Source organism: Furipterus horrens, unplaced genomic scaffold, assembly GCF_987537825.1.
Source record: "Furipterus horrens unplaced genomic scaffold, mFurHor1.1.pri manual_scaffold_6, whole genome shotgun sequence".
Taxonomy (NCBI): domain Eukaryota; kingdom Metazoa; phylum Chordata; class Mammalia; order Chiroptera; family Furipteridae; genus Furipterus; species Furipterus horrens.
Window position 1 is genome coordinate 26,572,527 of NW_028327176.1, and position 17,231 is coordinate 26,589,757.

Below are 17,231 nucleotides of genomic sequence, written 5' to 3' on the forward strand. Positions count from 1 at the left end.
TTGATTACTTATAAACTCCTTTTTAAAAATTCTACTTTTAAATTGCTTTCTGTTCATCTTCAGTGTTACAGAAATTAGTGAAAGATAACCATGATTTAAATGCTGTGTTCAATTTGGTCCAGAATTATCTGACCTGGGATTGAACTCTTGCTCCACCAATTCATTATGTGACTTCAGAAGTTACTTCATCTGTCTCCGCTTCCTAAATTTCTTTACCTACTAAAGTGGGCATCCTCAGTTAGGGTTGCTATGAGATATAGAATGGATAGTGTATGTAAACTACTTAAACTTAATGCCCTCTACATAGCAAGTACTCAGTAAATGTTAGGTGTTAATAGAAGCGGCACTAGCATTATTCTCAGGAACTAGATGAGCCCTGGGTTGTACTTGGGGGTGTTGTTAACGTGAACTTAACCTAAGTCTATGAAAGTTCAACATAATTTTCTAATATGGAAAATTGTGTATTTTCCTTGAAAGAGTTTTAATTGACCTAAAGGTTCTATTCTGTGTGCAGTAGAATTAAGGTTAATTTATTGTGCACCTCAGTGCAGTGTAATGGCTTTCTGTTTGATTCATTCAAATTCCTGTGCAACTTTTTAATTTTTTTATTTTTTTAAGTATATTTTATTGATTATGTTGTTAGAGTAGTTCCAATTTTTTTTCCCTTTGCTCCCCTCTGCCCAGTAACCCCCTTCTCTCCAGTAATCCTACCCCTCTTAGTTCATGTCAATGGGTCGTGCATGTAAGTTCTTTGGCTTCGCCCTTTCCTATATTATTCTTAACATCCCCCTGTGTATATCGTACCAACCGATTATGCTTCTTAGTCCCTGCACCATATCCCCATTTCTCCCCCTCTCCCCTCCCAGCTGATAACCCTCCAAATGATCCCCATACCTATGATTCTGTTCCTATTCTGGTTTGCTTAGTTGGATTTTGTTTTTATTTTTTAGATTCAGTTGTTGATAGTTGTGACTTTGTTGTCATTTTATTGTTCATAGTTTTGATCTTTTTCTTAAGTACCTTCGACATTTCATATAATAATGGCTTAGTTATGATGAGCTCCTTTAGCTTCACCTTGTCTGGGAAGCTGTCATCTGCCCTTCCATTCTAAATGATAGCTTTGCTGGATAGAGTAATCCTGGTTCCAAGTTGCCTTTCATCACATTGAATACTGCTTGCCAGCCCCTTCCTGCCTGCAAAGTGTCCTCTGAGAAATCAGCTGATAGTCCTATTGGCACCCCCCTATAGGCAACTCTCTGCCTCTCTCTTGCTGCCCCCAGGCCTCTGTCTTTATCTTTCACCTTTGGCATCTCAGTCATGATGGATCCTGGTGAGGTCCCCTCTGGGTCCAGCTCACCCAGGACCCTCCGTGCTTCCAGGACCTGTATGTCCATCTCCTTCACAAAATTTGAGAAGTTTTCCTCATTTTTTTTGCTTCCTCCTCCTGCACTGGTTGACTTTTTTTCTTCCTTATGTTCCAAATCATTGATTTGAACCCCGGTTTCCTTCCCTTCACCACTGGTTTTGTGTGGATTTTCCTTTGTTTCACCTAGCATAGCCTTCACTTCTCTTACACGTTTACCATACTCAAGCATATCTGTCAAGCCTGTGATCATCTTTATCACCAGTGTTTTGAATTCTGTGTCTGTTAGGTTGTCTGTCTCCTCATCTATTAGGTTGGCTATCTCCTTGTCACTTAGTTCTCCCGCTGCAACCTTGATCCATTTTCCGTTTTGGGCCATACTTCTCTGTCACCTCATTCTGACAGGCTCTTGTGTTTGTTTGCCTCTGCGTCCCAGGTAGAGCTGTTGCTCCTGTTACGTTGTAAGGGGCGGAGCCTTAGGGATTCGTCAGTACAGGGTGACCTGTTTCACCATGTTGTGGCGCTGTATCATGGGGGAGGGGTCTGAGAGGGAACAATGCCGCCAGCCTAGCACTCGCCCCTTTTCCAGGCACCTCTCCCACTTCCGCACCAGACTGGTGCCTCTCTAGCTGTTGCCCTGGCTGTCATTCCCAAAGTGGGTGGGTCTTCGGACGTTCTAAGACCATGGGGTCCCTTTAAACAAGCGGACTCTGCTGAGACCGGTGGTTTCTGCCTCCATCCCAGCCCCCACTGGTCTGCACAGTCAGAAGCAATGAGATGTGATTTTCCCCGGTGCTGGCACTATGAGCTTTGAGATCTGGTGAGGAGCTGGGAAAGCTCCCCAGGTGTCCCTCCTGACTTTTTAAAACGTGGGGACTGCGCTTTCTGCTGGACCACTGCTGCTGCCACCAGACCTCGTCCTCTCCGCCCCGGCACCGCCCCTCCTACCTGTCTGGATGAGTATTTCTTCTTTATATCTTTGTTTGCTGGACTTCCATGCAGTTTGATTTTCTGGAACTTCTGGTTCTTTCTAGTTTGTTTTTTTGTTTGTTTGTTTGTTTTTAAGTATATTTTATTGATTTTGTTGTAACAATAGTTACAGTTTTTTCCCCTTTGCTCTCCTCTGCCCAGTACCACACTTCCCTCCAGTAATCACCCCCTCCTTTAGTTCATGTCCATGGGTTGTTTATGGTTTTGAGGTAGTTGTATTCCTTCTTAGTTGTGGAGGGAGAAGTCTCCTCTCCTGTGCAACTTTTAACACTAGTACTCAAAGATCTTAGTCTAGGAGTTATAGTGTATGGAAGTTGCAGTGATTTACTAAAACTCAAAAGCTTTACAAAGTCAGGATAGGCAAGAAGTGCTGGTAAATTTTTTGTAACTGAAAATATATATCAAAAAGAAAAGAAGGGCAAAAGACTTAACTGTCTACCTAGAAATCAAGAAAATAATCTATAAAACTGATGCAGTATTTCAAGACGGCAGTAGGATTCAATACTACTATAATAGCTTGGTGACTTAAAAGAGCCATGTGTTCTCATTTAAGACAGTCATCAGGGACTCAGGATCCGTCCTTCTTTCTACCCCATCATCCTCAGTCTGATGCTTCTGGGACTCCAGTTATCATATCCCAGTTCCAGAAAGAAAGGAAGAGCACAACGGGGTAAGGAAGAGCACTCCTCCTGCTAAGTCAGTTCTCTGCAAGTTTTCCTGAAAGCCCCACTCAGTGACTTCTGCCACCCCTAGCTGCAAAAGAGTTTGGAAAATAGCCTTAACTGGGCACTTACCAAAAGGGCAGAATATGAATTAAATAGGCAACTAGCAGTCTGCACTCTAATGATCAGCTTTCTCTCAAACCAGCAAAAGCAGATCAAAACTGCAGTGGGAAAAAGTCCTATTCATAAGAACAACAAAAACTGTAGACTCTTTGCAAATAAACATAGCAAGAAAAGCACAGGAAGCTAAGTGAAACATGACTGAAAGATGAACTAAGAACTAAAAAAAGTAGAGGCATAACATATTTCTTGATGAAAAGACGCTAAAAGTATCTGTTCTCCGCAAATTCTTATCTAAATTTGATGCACTTGACCTTAGATTTTTCAACATGACATTTATAAGCTTAATAAGGTGCTTCTGAAGTTTATCTGAAATTTTCCACATACCACAAAATTCTCACAGTTGGCTGGGATTAGGCAAGTAGACTAATGGAACAGAAAGGAGACTCCAGAGTACTGCTTAAGTGGAAATTTGCTAGGTAGTAAAAGAGGTATTTGAAATCAGTAAAGAAAGAATGAACTGTTATCTACCTGCGTTATCTAGAATTGTAGCTACTAACCACAATTTGTGATTATGAGGTTAAATACAATCCAGTTCCCTGAAGTACTAACCTCGTTTTGAGCACTCAGAAGCTACAGATGGCTAGTTGCTAGTGTATTCAGCTGCAGATACACCACATTTTCATCACTGCAGAAACTTCCATTGGACAGCACTGTTGTAGATGGTGAGAGGACATCTGGATGCTCCTAAGGAAAATAGTTTTCTAACTCTGGGCCTTCATACTTTTTAAAAAACTTCCCAGGTGTTTTTAATAAACTGCCAGGGTGGAAACCACTGACATAGATGATCCTCCATGCAGTTGACAAAGATATAGCTAAAATATTTCTGATTTTTGCCAAGTAGTATTTTGGGCTTTGTCATTTGTGACTATTGTAGTTACTCCTCCATTCAGCTACTTAATGGCAGTAATGAAAGTGCCAGCTTAGAATAGTTTTCCTGTTTCCTTTTAAGGAGATATAGACTAGGTTTTGTTCCCACTGTGTCTCTGGCCTCAGGATAATGTCTGAGGCTATTTCGCCCCAAGCTGTGCATGTACCTCCCATGGCCTATGAGTTGGGTAGGGCAAGGACACTCTGAGATGGTGTGTGGGAAGGTAGCAGTTGCATTTAACTTTCCTTTGCTTAGATATTGGAATCTATACCAGGGAAAAAATACTTCACTTTACAATATGAATTGATAAGTTCCCCAAGGTCTTTGCTGCTTTTCCTACTCAAGAGTCTTTTGAGAATACTTTATATTGATTTGCCTTCTTAAATATGTTGTGTCCAACACAGATGTGAGTTACATGAATATTATGCATATGTATTTTAGATCTTCTACATAATGCTGTTAAAGGCTTTCACAGAGATTCAGATAATTTTATATACTTCTACATTAGGATTAATACTTTTTGGTACTTTGTCATGACTAATCTGGTTAAATCCTTCACTTACGTAGCAGAAGTTTTCTTTATCTTAGAAGCATGGCTTCCACATACGTCAGAGCCAGGCATCAAATTCATGTGAACTATGAAAAGGATTTGTGCGAAACCCGTCCTTCTGCTGAATTCAGAAAATATCCAATGACCACATGTGTCTTTCTAGCTTGGAAAACTAATTTATTAAGTTGGTAGGTCTGTTTGTCTAGCAGGTATTGCCAACCTGTTTTCCAGTACACCACCTCATCTCCAGTCACTTCAGAAAGCTTCCATTCTCAAATTCATCTAATTTAAATTTCATTTAAATGTATAAATGTATGTATTTGCCATGCAGCACTGTGGGGAAGATCACAGCTCCAGAGAGGTTGTAAGACATGTCATTAGACTTCAGAAGAGTAATAGAGTAATTAAAATACTTTGTATAAATCATTAGAAACTACACCTAAGATATTTTGAATTTACTAACTTAAAAAATAAAACCATAGGCACAGAAAACTGGTAATTCAAAAAGTACATTAGAAATTAAATGTTTTACCACAAACTCCAGAAGATGATAAGTGATTTTGAGTCTCCTTCGGCTTGTAAACCAGTAAGACCCGTGTGATTGAAATAGTTGATTGGAAATCATCAACTGCTTACATACCACGCCAACAAAATATAGGATGTAGGAGTTTTTAAATTCCTATAGTATTAGTAAAATCTAAGCAGAAAAAGATCACTGTCTTCCTGTTTAAGCAGTGTTTTAAGGAATCAAGTCAAATGTCTCCAGACTCTTTTTAGATTGTATTGGATCCAGCTGTTCTGGAGTACAGTGTTGGGTGACTCTTCTCCCAGAATATTCTTTGGAGATAGTTTTCCTAGGAGACCCCCATATGACTGTTGTATGAGATCTGTCTAGAAAAAGTCCAGCCATTGTTAATATAATGAGAATGGTTTGTGCAACATCGATGTAACCTGGCAGCCAAGGAGTGGACTGGAATGCATATGTGTGAACAATGATGACTTCACTGTACTAGTGAAGGAAAGTAGACGCCATTGAGTAATCATGTGTACCGTGTGGCCATCCCATTCAAAATGAGCAAGTAGAGCAACGAATCTGCATCTGATTTTGTGTTAAGCTTGAACATTCCTCAATGGAAACTATCCGGATGATTCAAAAGGCTGCAGCTATGGGCAACTGGTAATTGGAAGCTTCATCACGACAGTGCATCTTGTGCAGAGTTTAACAAAACATCAAGTCACCCAGATGATTCAGGTCCCCTACAGCCCAGATTGGTGCCCTGCAACTTCTGGCTTTTCCCAAAACTAAAATCACCTCTGAAAGGAAAAGATTTCAGATAGTCGATGAGATTCAGGAAAATACAATGGGGCAGCTGATGGCAATTGGGAGAACTCTGAGATCCCAAGGTGCCTGTTTGGAAAGGGACTGAAGGCATTATTGTCCTATGTACAGTGTTTCTTGTATTTTGTATCTCCTTCAGTACGTGTATCTGTTCTTCATATTACATGGCTGGATAACTTCTGGACAGACCGTGTACCTGTGCCATATTTCCTCAGCCTCTGGGGTGTACCTTGGATGCTCAAGCAGCAGCCCAGGAAAATTGTACACTGTGAACAACCTGGAACCAATATTTCATTCTCAAAAATGAAGTCACTAACGGGGACATCAATGATTTGAAATATGGCATGAGGGCATGCTACCTGTTGCAGTGTCTTTTTAAGGCACAAGTTTAAGAGACTCTTTCTTGGAAGTCTCTAACAGACAGTAGGTGCTTGTTGCTGGTATCTTAAGTGGAGAGGCCAACAGGATACTCCCAAGTTGCAGGTGCTTGCCATTTCCACTGTGGTGAGACCTCTTTAGCTCCGAAGTTCTACTCGAACTCATCATGTATCACTGGCATCTTCGGCTCCCAACAAGGTAGAGCAGAAAAGGACTGAAGACCTGCCATGAGCCCTGCAGTTCTATAGGTTGTGGTACTGCTCTTGATACATTAGGAATGCAAGATGAATGGCTATTCAGAAAACAGGGCTGGCTATTAAACTATTTATACAAAGCTCCAAATGCTTTCTAATACTTGATCCATCTACTGTTTCCTAGGGACATTCCAGCTATATCACACACCTTGACTGGTCCCCAGACAACAAGTATATAATGTCTAACTCGGGAGACTATGAAATACTGTACTGTAAGTATGAACGATCATGTATGGCTAAGATGTGTCTGCCAGGGGCACTAATAAGCAGGCTGTATGGAATCTGAGTTGTGCTGAGTATGCATGTTGGCCTCTCTAACCTGACAAAGTATATGTTACTCTGAGCTGTCTAAGGCATGAGAATCTCAAATGTGCTTCACTTCTCCAAGAAAGTAATGAGTTAATTTTTAAATGTGTAGACATGTAGTCATAAGAAATTAACTCTGAGGTTGATACTACTATGAATGGTTCTGTATTTAACAGCAGTTTCTAGAAGCAGGAAAAAGTATAATGGATGGTAATTTATGCTTCTTAAAGAGAAATGAAAATTTCAGTGGGTAGTTCCATAAACCCTGTTAAAAGTAAACACTTTCTTTTCCTTTTTAAATGTGTCTTAATGTTTTTCAGTGTATGGATTATAAATACAAGTAAACGTGGCTAGTTTGAATCAAGATGCACGTTCAGATACATTTATACACAAGCACTATGATTATACTTCCTGTTTCTAAATTTAAAGGGGACATTCCAAGTGGCTGCAAACTAATCAGGAATCGATCGGAGTGTAAGGACATCGACTGGACGACATACACCTGTGTACTAGGCTTTCAAGTCTTTGGTAAGGACATGACACCTGATGGGCAGATGCTGTCTGTGAGCTTTTCCATATAATAATTATTTGTCTAAATTCCTTAATGAAACAGCCCACATGTGTTCTTTAGTGTTTTCACTGTTAATACCAGATTCAGAGAAATTAAACCCCAGTATGAGGTTTGTTCTCTGCAGAATTCAGACTTTTGATTCCCCACTAAAAATGAAAGACAAAAGGAACTTACATAATAGCACAGATCGCCTCTCCATTTTTTTTCCTCGAAGTGAAAATTTAAACTTTAAAATTTGTAAAGGCATTTTAAAAACAGCTTTATTGAGATACCATTCACATAACATAATTCATCTCAAGTGCACAATTCAGTGGTTTTAGTATATTCACAGCTGTGCTTCCATCATCACTAATTTTAGAACATCTTCATCACCCCAAAAAGAAACCTCCCCACCCATTAGCAGGCACTCTTCACCTCCACCTCCTAGCAACCACTAAAATCTTTCTTCCTCTAATGACTGGTCTATTCTGGATAGTTCATATAAATGGAATCATATAATATGTGATCCATTGAAACTGGCTCCTTTCATTTAGCATGTTTTCAAGGTTCTTACATGTTGTAGCATTTTATGGCTGAATAATGTCCCATTATATGGATATACCACATTTTGTTTTTCCATTCATCAGTTAATGGACACTTGAGTTGCTTCCACTATTCAGCTTCTATAAATAATGCTGCTATGAACAGCATATGTAAATTTTTGTGTACACGTTTTCATTTCTCTTGGGTATGTACCTAGAAGCAGAATCGCAAGATCATGTGGTAACTGTTTAACCTTTTGAGGAACTGTCCACTGTTTCCCAGAGTGGTTGCACCGTTCACATTCCCACCAGCAGTAGAGGAAGGTCTGGTTTCTCCACATTCTTCTCAGCAGTTGTTATTTAGTCTTTTCATGTGGCTGTCCAGTTGTCCCAGCACCATTTGCTGAAATATAAAGACATTTTTAATAGACGTTATTGAAAGATAAAAGTAGAAAATCATTCCTAATCTGATGTTTTGGACATTTCTATGAATCTGCCCTCTGTGACAGTTTTCTAAGCTTTTCCTAGTCTGTAAGTATCCTTCTGAAGAAGTTAGAGGGTAAATGGAGAAGTTAAAATAATAAAGCCTTGTTTGCAAAGAATTAAAAAAGAGATGTTATACTCACTAAATAGAATAATTAAAAGCATTTGGCACCAATACCTAAAGCAGTACTTTTCCTTTAACAATACATCTCTGCCCTCCAAAAGCTGGACTCACACCTCTAGCCCAAGTACAAATCTGAACTTCCTTAATGTTGTGTGCATTAGAAAAATAATCCATTGTAGGTGCTTGTTCTAAATACAACTTAGAGAGATGGAAAAGCCTCCTAGGCCAGGAAGAAATTAGAAGCAAAATAACCCTGACTAGTTCATAAACAATTTCATTATTCTTGGTGAAACTGAAATAGTGGCCAGAAGCTGGTAACTATTTTAATGAAGTAATATACAATACTCATAATTAAGAGATGTCATTTCAGCAGTGTTCTGTTTGTTTCAGCAAATCTACCACAAAACATACCTGTTCTCTAGAATAGCATTGAACCACAGGAGGCCAGCATCTCAACACTTATATATTCCATAGTTGTAATCTAGTATTATAGAACATATTCACCAGTGCCTCATAATGATTCAGAATAATTAAATTTGCTATGTCTCGTCTTCAGACATAAATAATAGTTACAAGAAAATTCTATGGGATAGCAGGTAGACTAGAATCTCTTTGAGGTTTTCTTTGACGTGCTTGCCTGAAAGGGACCAGTGAAAGAGTATGTAAATCTTACACAGCTTACCCAGTTTGAAGAATTAGTGCTATGGCTTCATTTCTGCACCTTGCCGTACAAGTAAATGAGAACTTCCATTCTAACTAGAAATTTGAAAAAGGAAGACCTTACTGCTCAGACGATGAAGCTTAAAACTAAAGTTATTTTAGCACCACCTGCTGGTTACTAGTGAGTACTTTTGGGTCATTAAACTTTCCATCTTGAGGCTATTTTGATTTATCACTTTATTATTAGTTAGACTTAGGCTAAAACTTCATTTGAATGAAGTGTTGGGCCACTAAGAAATTTGTAAGGGAAAATGTTAGCGGCTAAGAGTTTGAACTAAAATTAAATAAACCTATGTAGCATCACAATTACATTTTTCAGGCTAATTCTTCTGCACCCTTATCTTCCCATATCAAAGGTGTCTGGCCAGAAGGATCTGATGGGACAGATATCAATGCACTGGTGCGATCACACAATAGGAAGGTGATAGCTGTTGCTGATGACTTTTGCAAAGTCCATCTGTTTCAGTATCCCTGCTCCAAAGCAAAGGTAAACTCAATTTAATAAAAATTAGCTTTGTGGGGCATTTTGTTTGGGGATAATTCCGTGTCAATGGCACGAACACATTTGTAGGGCTGCTGGTGACTGTCCATGGTAACTGATGCACAGGGGGAAACAGGGCCATCTACAAGCATCCAAGCAGACAGTACTGCTCTTTCCTCAGTAAGGTCAAGGAGAACATGATTCTACAAGGCAGTTGGCGATGTTTTATTCCGTTTTAGTAACTATCTGTTTATTTTTATTTTGGGGCAGTTTTAAATTTCTCCTGAACGTATGAAAATATTTTGTTACACGTATGATCAGCATTGTAAAACTCATGGAATGTTTCCCAAATCACCTGTAATCCTGCCAACCCAGTAAATTCTTCCCTGGCATCCCAAAAGAATAATTACTAAGTACACCAACCTGATATCCAGAAGAAACTAGACTTTCTAAGAAAATTTTTTTTAAATTATAAAGAGGGGAGGTGGGGAAGAAAGAGATAGAAACATCAATTTGTTGTTCAACTTACATATGCATTCATTGGTTGATTCTTGTGCATGCCCTGACTGGGGATTGAACCCACAACCTTGGCATATCGGGATGCTGCTCTTACCAACTGAATTACCTACCAGGCCAGGGCCTTATTTTTTTTTTAACATATAGTCTGAAGTATATATGTCTGTTATATTTTGTTTCTCCCATATAAGTAGTTGTTAAAAGGAAATTACTGTTAGCTTATTCCTCAGATTTGATGACTTGTGGCTTTGATTTGAATTACCTGTAGGCAGGCATGTAAATAATTCACTTTTCTTGTCTGATTTATTTCATATAGGCTCCCAGTCACAAGTACAGTGCCCACAGCAGTCACGTCACCAATGTCAGTTTTACTCATAATGACAGTCACCTGATTTCAACTGGTGGGAAAGACATGAGCATCATTCAGTGGAAACTTGTGGAAAAGTTGTCTTTGCCTCAAAACGAGATTGTAGCAGATACTACTCTAAACAAAGCCCCCATCTCTTCCACTGAACGAGGCATGCAATCTGATACTCCCACACCGCCTCCTCCCCAGCCCTTGAATGAGACAGCTGAAGAAGAAAGTAGAATAAGCAATTCTCCCACACTTCTGGAGAACAGCCTGGAACAGACTGTGGAGCCCAGCGAAGACCACAGTGAGGAGCAGAGTGAAGGGGGCAGCGAAGACCTTGGTGGGCCTATTTATGAAGAGCTGTCCAATGAGATGAGCGAGGAGCGGAGTGAAGCCGCTCTTCCTGAGGACCAGCGAGACCCTCCACCTCTATCCTAACTAACACCAGGGCTTGAATGCTTGTGACCTTGAGCTAGAGTTCAGATAACAGGCCAGGAAGTGATGGAGAATCATTACTGACCAAGATTTTGGTTTCAGCGTGATCTGTTTTCTTCAGTAGTCTTATCAGTCAGTCAAATGCAGCCAACCTAAAGGTTCAGTTTGGTGTGTTTTGAAGATTAACCAAACTTAATAATAGGAAAGGCTGAAACATTAATTATGCCTCAGAAAGTACTGTGTACTTGAGTGATAAGATGTTGCTGAAAGCAAAAACAGCAGTTGTATTGATTTAAAACAAATCCCTTGTTATCTGAACTTGTTTTCTTTAGAACAACCAGAGGCATCATAGACACTTTCTCATCTACTGGCTCAGACTGAGCTACTACTTTCCTGATGCAGAAAAAGAAATCAGAAGAAGAAAAAAATGCTTTCTTATTGAGAGATCCTCCTACCCCAAATACCTAGAGGAAATTTTTTAAGAAAACCTTCAGTATTGCCACAGGCAGTGCTGTTGCCTTCTTGAATAATAATGCCATTTCCTACACTACTGGTAGATGTCCAGGTGTGCTTGTTAGTCTGCTATATAGGTGCTGCCTTTCCTAAGTCGTAATAAGGAACAGTCTCTTAATTTCTTGTGTGCAAATCTATTTTATCTTAGAATGAGAAAGCTGTGGTTTGTAAGAGAGCTTTTAAGTGTATATTAAACCATTGATACTCAAAATAATGGTTTCCTCCAAGGATTCCTTTACTGGCCTGAACATTTTTAAATGTTCGGCATTTAAGGGAAAAAAACCGCATGCCTATAAAACTAAACTGTAATAATTACTAAGCTAATTTTAGCTCAGCCTTCAACATAATCTGTTCCCTCAGTAGTAGGAGAAATATAAATACAGAATTGGTGCTTGAAGTTCATTGGCTTAGTTGTAATTTTTATACAGATTAATTATATTGAGGGATAAGATACTCAGCAAATTGCAAATTCTTTTTTACAGAAGTGTGAGTAACAGTCATAGTAATTAAAATCTTTTTATACATCGCATACTTAACAGACTTGCTATATATATGGTAATTTTTCTCTGGTGGATTTGCTATAAGCCTTGCAATTCTAATGTGGTTATCCTCTGCTATTTTGGGCAATGCATGTATTATTATGCATTGGACAGTAGTTTTTTTGTTGTTTTTTTAAGTTTTGTCAGATGACTTTGTTTTTCTTAACTACTTGTTTCTTTAAAAATAGTTACTGACAGATATGCATTTCCTATGTTTGTTTATACTTTGGATTATAAAAAACTTGTTTTGATTTATTTTTTAACTTGCTGCATTGTTTTGAAATATTTTTTTGTTAGATCATGTTTAGAAACTTTGGATGAGTTCAGAAGTCTTAAGTATGCAAGTGTTTACGTGATTGTGCCATTCCAAAGTGCATCAGAACTGTCATTCCCTTCTAGTATCTTCTCAGGAGTAATACAATCAGGTATTTCATCCTCATTTGGTAATATACAAACTCCAGTGAACTCCCAAGGCCACTCACAACATTAATATTCACATGCTATATGTAAGGGTGTGGGTATGTGTGAAGGAGTGAGTGTAGATACTTACTCTGTGTTTGTGTGTATCTCTATAAGCAGATATACGCCACACTGAAAATACTCAGTGTATATCTCTAAAAATATAGATATAAGTCCGTGTATATCTTTCCTTTTGTTTACAACTGCTCAAAAAAAAAATCCTCAAAGGAGCTCTCTTCAAAAGAAGAGATATAGATTCCAAGCAGCCCATCTATTTTCAGTATGTTCTGTACATAATTATCAGAGTATCAGGCATATATATTTGCCTGTTAGCAGTGCTGACTAAATCATCCCTGCGAGAAAAGTACTGAGGTGAACAAGTAGTTCTCAGAGCAGAAACAGCTTTCTTCAAGTTCTCCATGATAAGCAGGGAGTTGATGTAGGGACATTGGTCACCTCTGGGGTTGCTGTGTACAATGAGATTTAGAATCATGATACTCTTGGGTGGTAGTTTCAAAAGACACTACTAATACGCAGAAAGCGTTCCAGCGCTATTGCTGGCAACTACTGTTTAACAGTTATTCAAATCTGTGATAATGGTTGGAAGTGGGTGGGATTATGAAATTGTAGATGTTTTTAGAAAAACTTGTGAATGAAAATGAATCCAAGTGTTTCACGTGAAGATGTTGAGCCATTTCTATCATGCATTCCTGTCTAATGGCAGAATATTTTGACGATTAAGAATAAAATAATCAAAATGTTTCATTTGTCTCTCTAAATGTGCAACTCTTTCTTCACTTACACTGCTAGTTCCCATGACTCTGTTTATTAGAAAACATAATTATCAATTGATTATAGTTGTTGTTATGGATACAACCATTCCAGTAGTAACAAACTCCATCTCATAATGTTACAGGAAATTACATCTGATTTATGCTTCCATTTAATAGGGAAATAGCTCATTTTAATATTTGACATCTGTATTTTCTCTAATGTTTGATGTTGGATAATCCTAGTGATCCTGATTTCCTACCTGACCCAACTCTGCTGCCTGCTGCTGCCTGCCCAGTAGTAGCCTTTGGGAACTCCTGGAACTCAGGAGGACACTGCATCCCTGCTTTCTCCATCTCTTGCTTAGTGACAAGGATCCTGTGTACACCACAACCATAAATAGGCTGCTATAAATTTTTCTTTAAGTAGAATTAGATTGAGAGTATTCCATACATTCCTAGCTTTAAAATCATGGAAATGATGGGGGATTCATCATTACGTTATTCATCTTTGGTGAATGAATATATGTTCACAGTCACTCAGATATCCAACCATATCTCGCTTTAGCGCACTTCACAGATGGTTTTTTTTTTAAACAAATGGGAGATTTGGCGACCTTGCATCAAGCAGGTCTATCAGTGCCATTTAACAGGTTCAGATGATGGTTAGCATTTCTTAGCAATAAGGTATTTTTTTAATTAAGGTATATATATTTAATACATACTGTTGTACACTTAAGAAATTGCAGTAGAGTATAAACATAACTTTTATATGCACTGGGAAACCAGAAAACTTGTGTGACTTGCTTTATTGCAATGGTCTGGAACCACACCTGTAATATCTCCAGGAGACACCTATACTGATCATGAGAGGCTGTCCCAGAGTAAGAATTTCTCTTTCACCAAGTCTGAGACAAAATGGCTGATAGGCACCAGAACAAACCCACTAAACAATGGAATTTTTACTCTTTAACAAAAAAGGAGATCCAGCCCTGGCCAGTGTGACTTGTTTGGAATGTCATCCTGTACACAGAAAGGTTGTGGGTTTGACTTCCAGTCAGAACACATACCTAGGTTGCAGGTTTGATCGTTGATCAGGGCACATACAGGAAGAAACTTATTGATGTTTCTCTCTCTCTGAAAAGTCAATCATTTTTTTAAAGTATAAATCAGTTTTTAACTAAAGGGGATCCAAAAAAATGTTTATGGTTAACTATAATAGTGAGTTAAATTTTGGATATATTGAAGTGCTGATATAAATTATAGGAGAAACTAGTTTTCCAGCTTAAAGCTGGAAGTAAAACGGAGAGGACACATGGTTTAGGACAAAGAAGACAGGCAGCCATGTAGGGCTTGGAGCAAGAACTGACATCGGAGGAGTACCTGTGCGGCCAAGCACGCCCCAGACACCCTGGCTCTCACTTCGTGATGTGGGGGAGTGTTAGTTACCATGTGGGCAAGGAGATGGGTTGGGGGAATTAGTAACTGGCCCATATTAATTTACCCAGGTAAGAGCCATACCAGGACTTCATGTTTTATAACTTTAAAGCTCACACTTCTTCCACTTAACGCTAGGAGAAAGACATTTTTCAGAAACAAAGCAAGTGTGAAAGGATGAAGGCAAAGACTCGCAGGGATTTTGGAAATATGTAAGGGAAACACAAGAGGGCCTGTGTTGGTCTCGAACCTCAGTCCAGCAGTGGGAGAAGGCACTGCATATCTGTCACTGTCACAGAAACCAGGCCCTGGTGGAAAGCCTCCTTTGTCTAGGATGCCCAGGGACAGTCTTCAAGGAGTGTAGCAAGGTCTCCAGGCATTCCTTCTGCCCAACCCCCACACCCCAAAAATATGCAGCCCTATGTAAAGAGGCAGCTCCTGCTGTCAAAAGGTCTCAGATAGTTTACACCTCCTGGGCTAATCTGTTCACCTTTCCAAAGGAAACCTGAATTTCTACTCTCCCCTCATTAATCCATACAATAACCTAAAATGCTCTGATATAAAGATAAAATGGAGTAAAGAAAGTTTCACTATCTCCTAGAAACGCTAGAAATGCCAGCTTGTTTCATATTTGTACCCGTGAGTGGTGTCCTCAAGAGACCATGGCTTACTGAACACATTTTTGTTGGGTTTTCTTTTTTTAATTTACCAATCCAGAAATCTGGCAGAAAAATTTAGGATTACCACTTCTATATCTCAGAGGACAAAAACATGAAGAAACATGTAAAAAAAAAAAAAAAATAGTGCTCAATGATTAAAATATGGCACATCCATAGAACTAAAAGCTATTCATTGATAATAGCTAACACAATATAACACAAGTGCTTTACATGTATTAACTCATTTAATCCTTTCATGATCCTAAATTCGATTATCTCCACTTTACAGACAAGCATCAGGAACAGAGAAGCCAGGTTACATTAATAGCAAGTAACTGCACCGAGATTTGAAGCCAGGTCCTACACCTCAGAGTCCCTGTGGCTAGCACACTACAGCTGGTTACTGTAAAGCAACAATCTAGTGATTTTTATTAAGAAAGAATGAAATGGGTAAACTTCTGGTAGGAAGGATTTAAGACCAGCATAAAGAAAAACTGCAGAAAGTGGTTCGGCTTCGGAAAAGGTGGCTTTGGGATCCAAACAGTGTCACGAAGCTGAAGGGACCCTTCTCATGCACAAGTCCCCCCGTCCTGCCACCCCTACAACCAGAGCACAGAGTGGAGGAGCGTCCGGGCTCTCACATCATACTCTGACATCTGCTGCCAGCGACTGCCTGCTCTTCCTGCCTTCATTGGCCGTAGTCAGACACATGACTGTTCAATTTAAACCTATTTGTATGGTGACACTGCTTCCCTATTTTCCAACCTTGGAGCAATTTTCATTTCACCAAAAAAGAAGCAATGGTAGCTTCTTTCTGTCACCTGCCAAGTGTTTTTCCACTTCGCCTCATTCCCCATCTTACTTCCCGAGGCAAGCCTGGAGGCTCTGCCAGCCCCATGCTAGTCCACAGCGCCTGGGTCTTGCATTTCCTTTCCCTCAGCCATGTAAACACAGTCCTGCAAATAGATTTCACCAGGGAGCCATCTACTGACAGAGATGAATACAGATAATTACTTGATGCTGATGCCAGCAGGATTACACAAAACTGGCTCCAGACGTCAATTCCAACTCCTGGCAGAGTTTACTTTCACCAGATTTCACTAAAGGAACTGAAAACAAAGGTGCTAAAAGAAATGGCCTCGGGGAGGAAAAATAACTTCTTAATAAAAAGCAAAGCCTTCATACCTGGTCATCCATCCTCATTCTTGATGTTCACACAGCCACGAAGCTAGATGTGTCCTCGGAAAGGTCACAGGATACTGGAGCCTGCCTCTGCATGGTGATGTCCATTTAGCCAACACTGACTTGGAAACCTGGTTGGAAGCAAAGAAATAGAAGCTGATATCTTCTTACTGGACCAATGGCAGAACTATTTCAATTAACAACTGGGTAAGTCAGATGCCCATACATGGCAAGTCCTCTTCCTTCTGTAGACTTCAGTCTCTATAATGGAGATGTATTGTGCTGCCAACACTTTCAAAATGGCAGCAGTCTGAATCCTATGGAGTTTCTGTGGGACAAGGACCCAAAGAAGTCATCCGTTGATCAGGTATATGTTACAAACCTACCTCATGGAAGGAACGGTGCCGGGCCCAGCAGGGAATTCAGCGATGACAAAGATACAGCCCCTGCCTTCATGGAGCATGTAACCTGGAACGGTGGTAAAGACCACCTTTCTAACTTCCCTCAAAATTAGAAAGTCCTCACTATATGCTATAAAGTGTACGGTTTGAAATGTGAAAGGTAAATATTTCTACT

The 17,231-nt window shown here is 39.5% G+C and overlaps 1 protein-coding gene and 1 long non-coding RNA gene across 2 annotated transcripts in view; both read left to right on the forward strand.

Moving 5' to 3' along the window:
* EML4 (EMAP like 4) overlaps positions 1–12,093 on the forward strand; it is a 133,953-nt gene extending 121,860 nt beyond the window's left edge. The window contains exons 20-23 of the mRNA XM_090281209.1: positions 6,712–6,799; positions 7,323–7,421; positions 9,669–9,799; positions 10,626–12,093. Coding sequence (XP_090137335.1) covers positions 6,712–6,799; positions 7,323–7,421; positions 9,669–9,799; positions 10,626–11,099 — 792 coding nt within the window. The 3' untranslated portion in view covers positions 11,100–12,093. The remainder of the gene's footprint in view (positions 1–6,711; positions 6,800–7,322; positions 7,422–9,668; positions 9,800–10,625) is intronic.
* Positions 12,094–12,331: 238 nt separating this feature from the next.
* LOC150005872 (uncharacterized) lies at positions 12,332–16,790 on the forward strand. The gene is made up of 2 exons (XR_016511902.1): positions 12,332–12,573; positions 16,694–16,790. It is a non-coding gene; the product is annotated as an uncharacterized LOC150005872 (long non-coding RNA).
* The last annotated feature ends 441 nt before the right edge of the window (positions 16,791–17,231 follow it).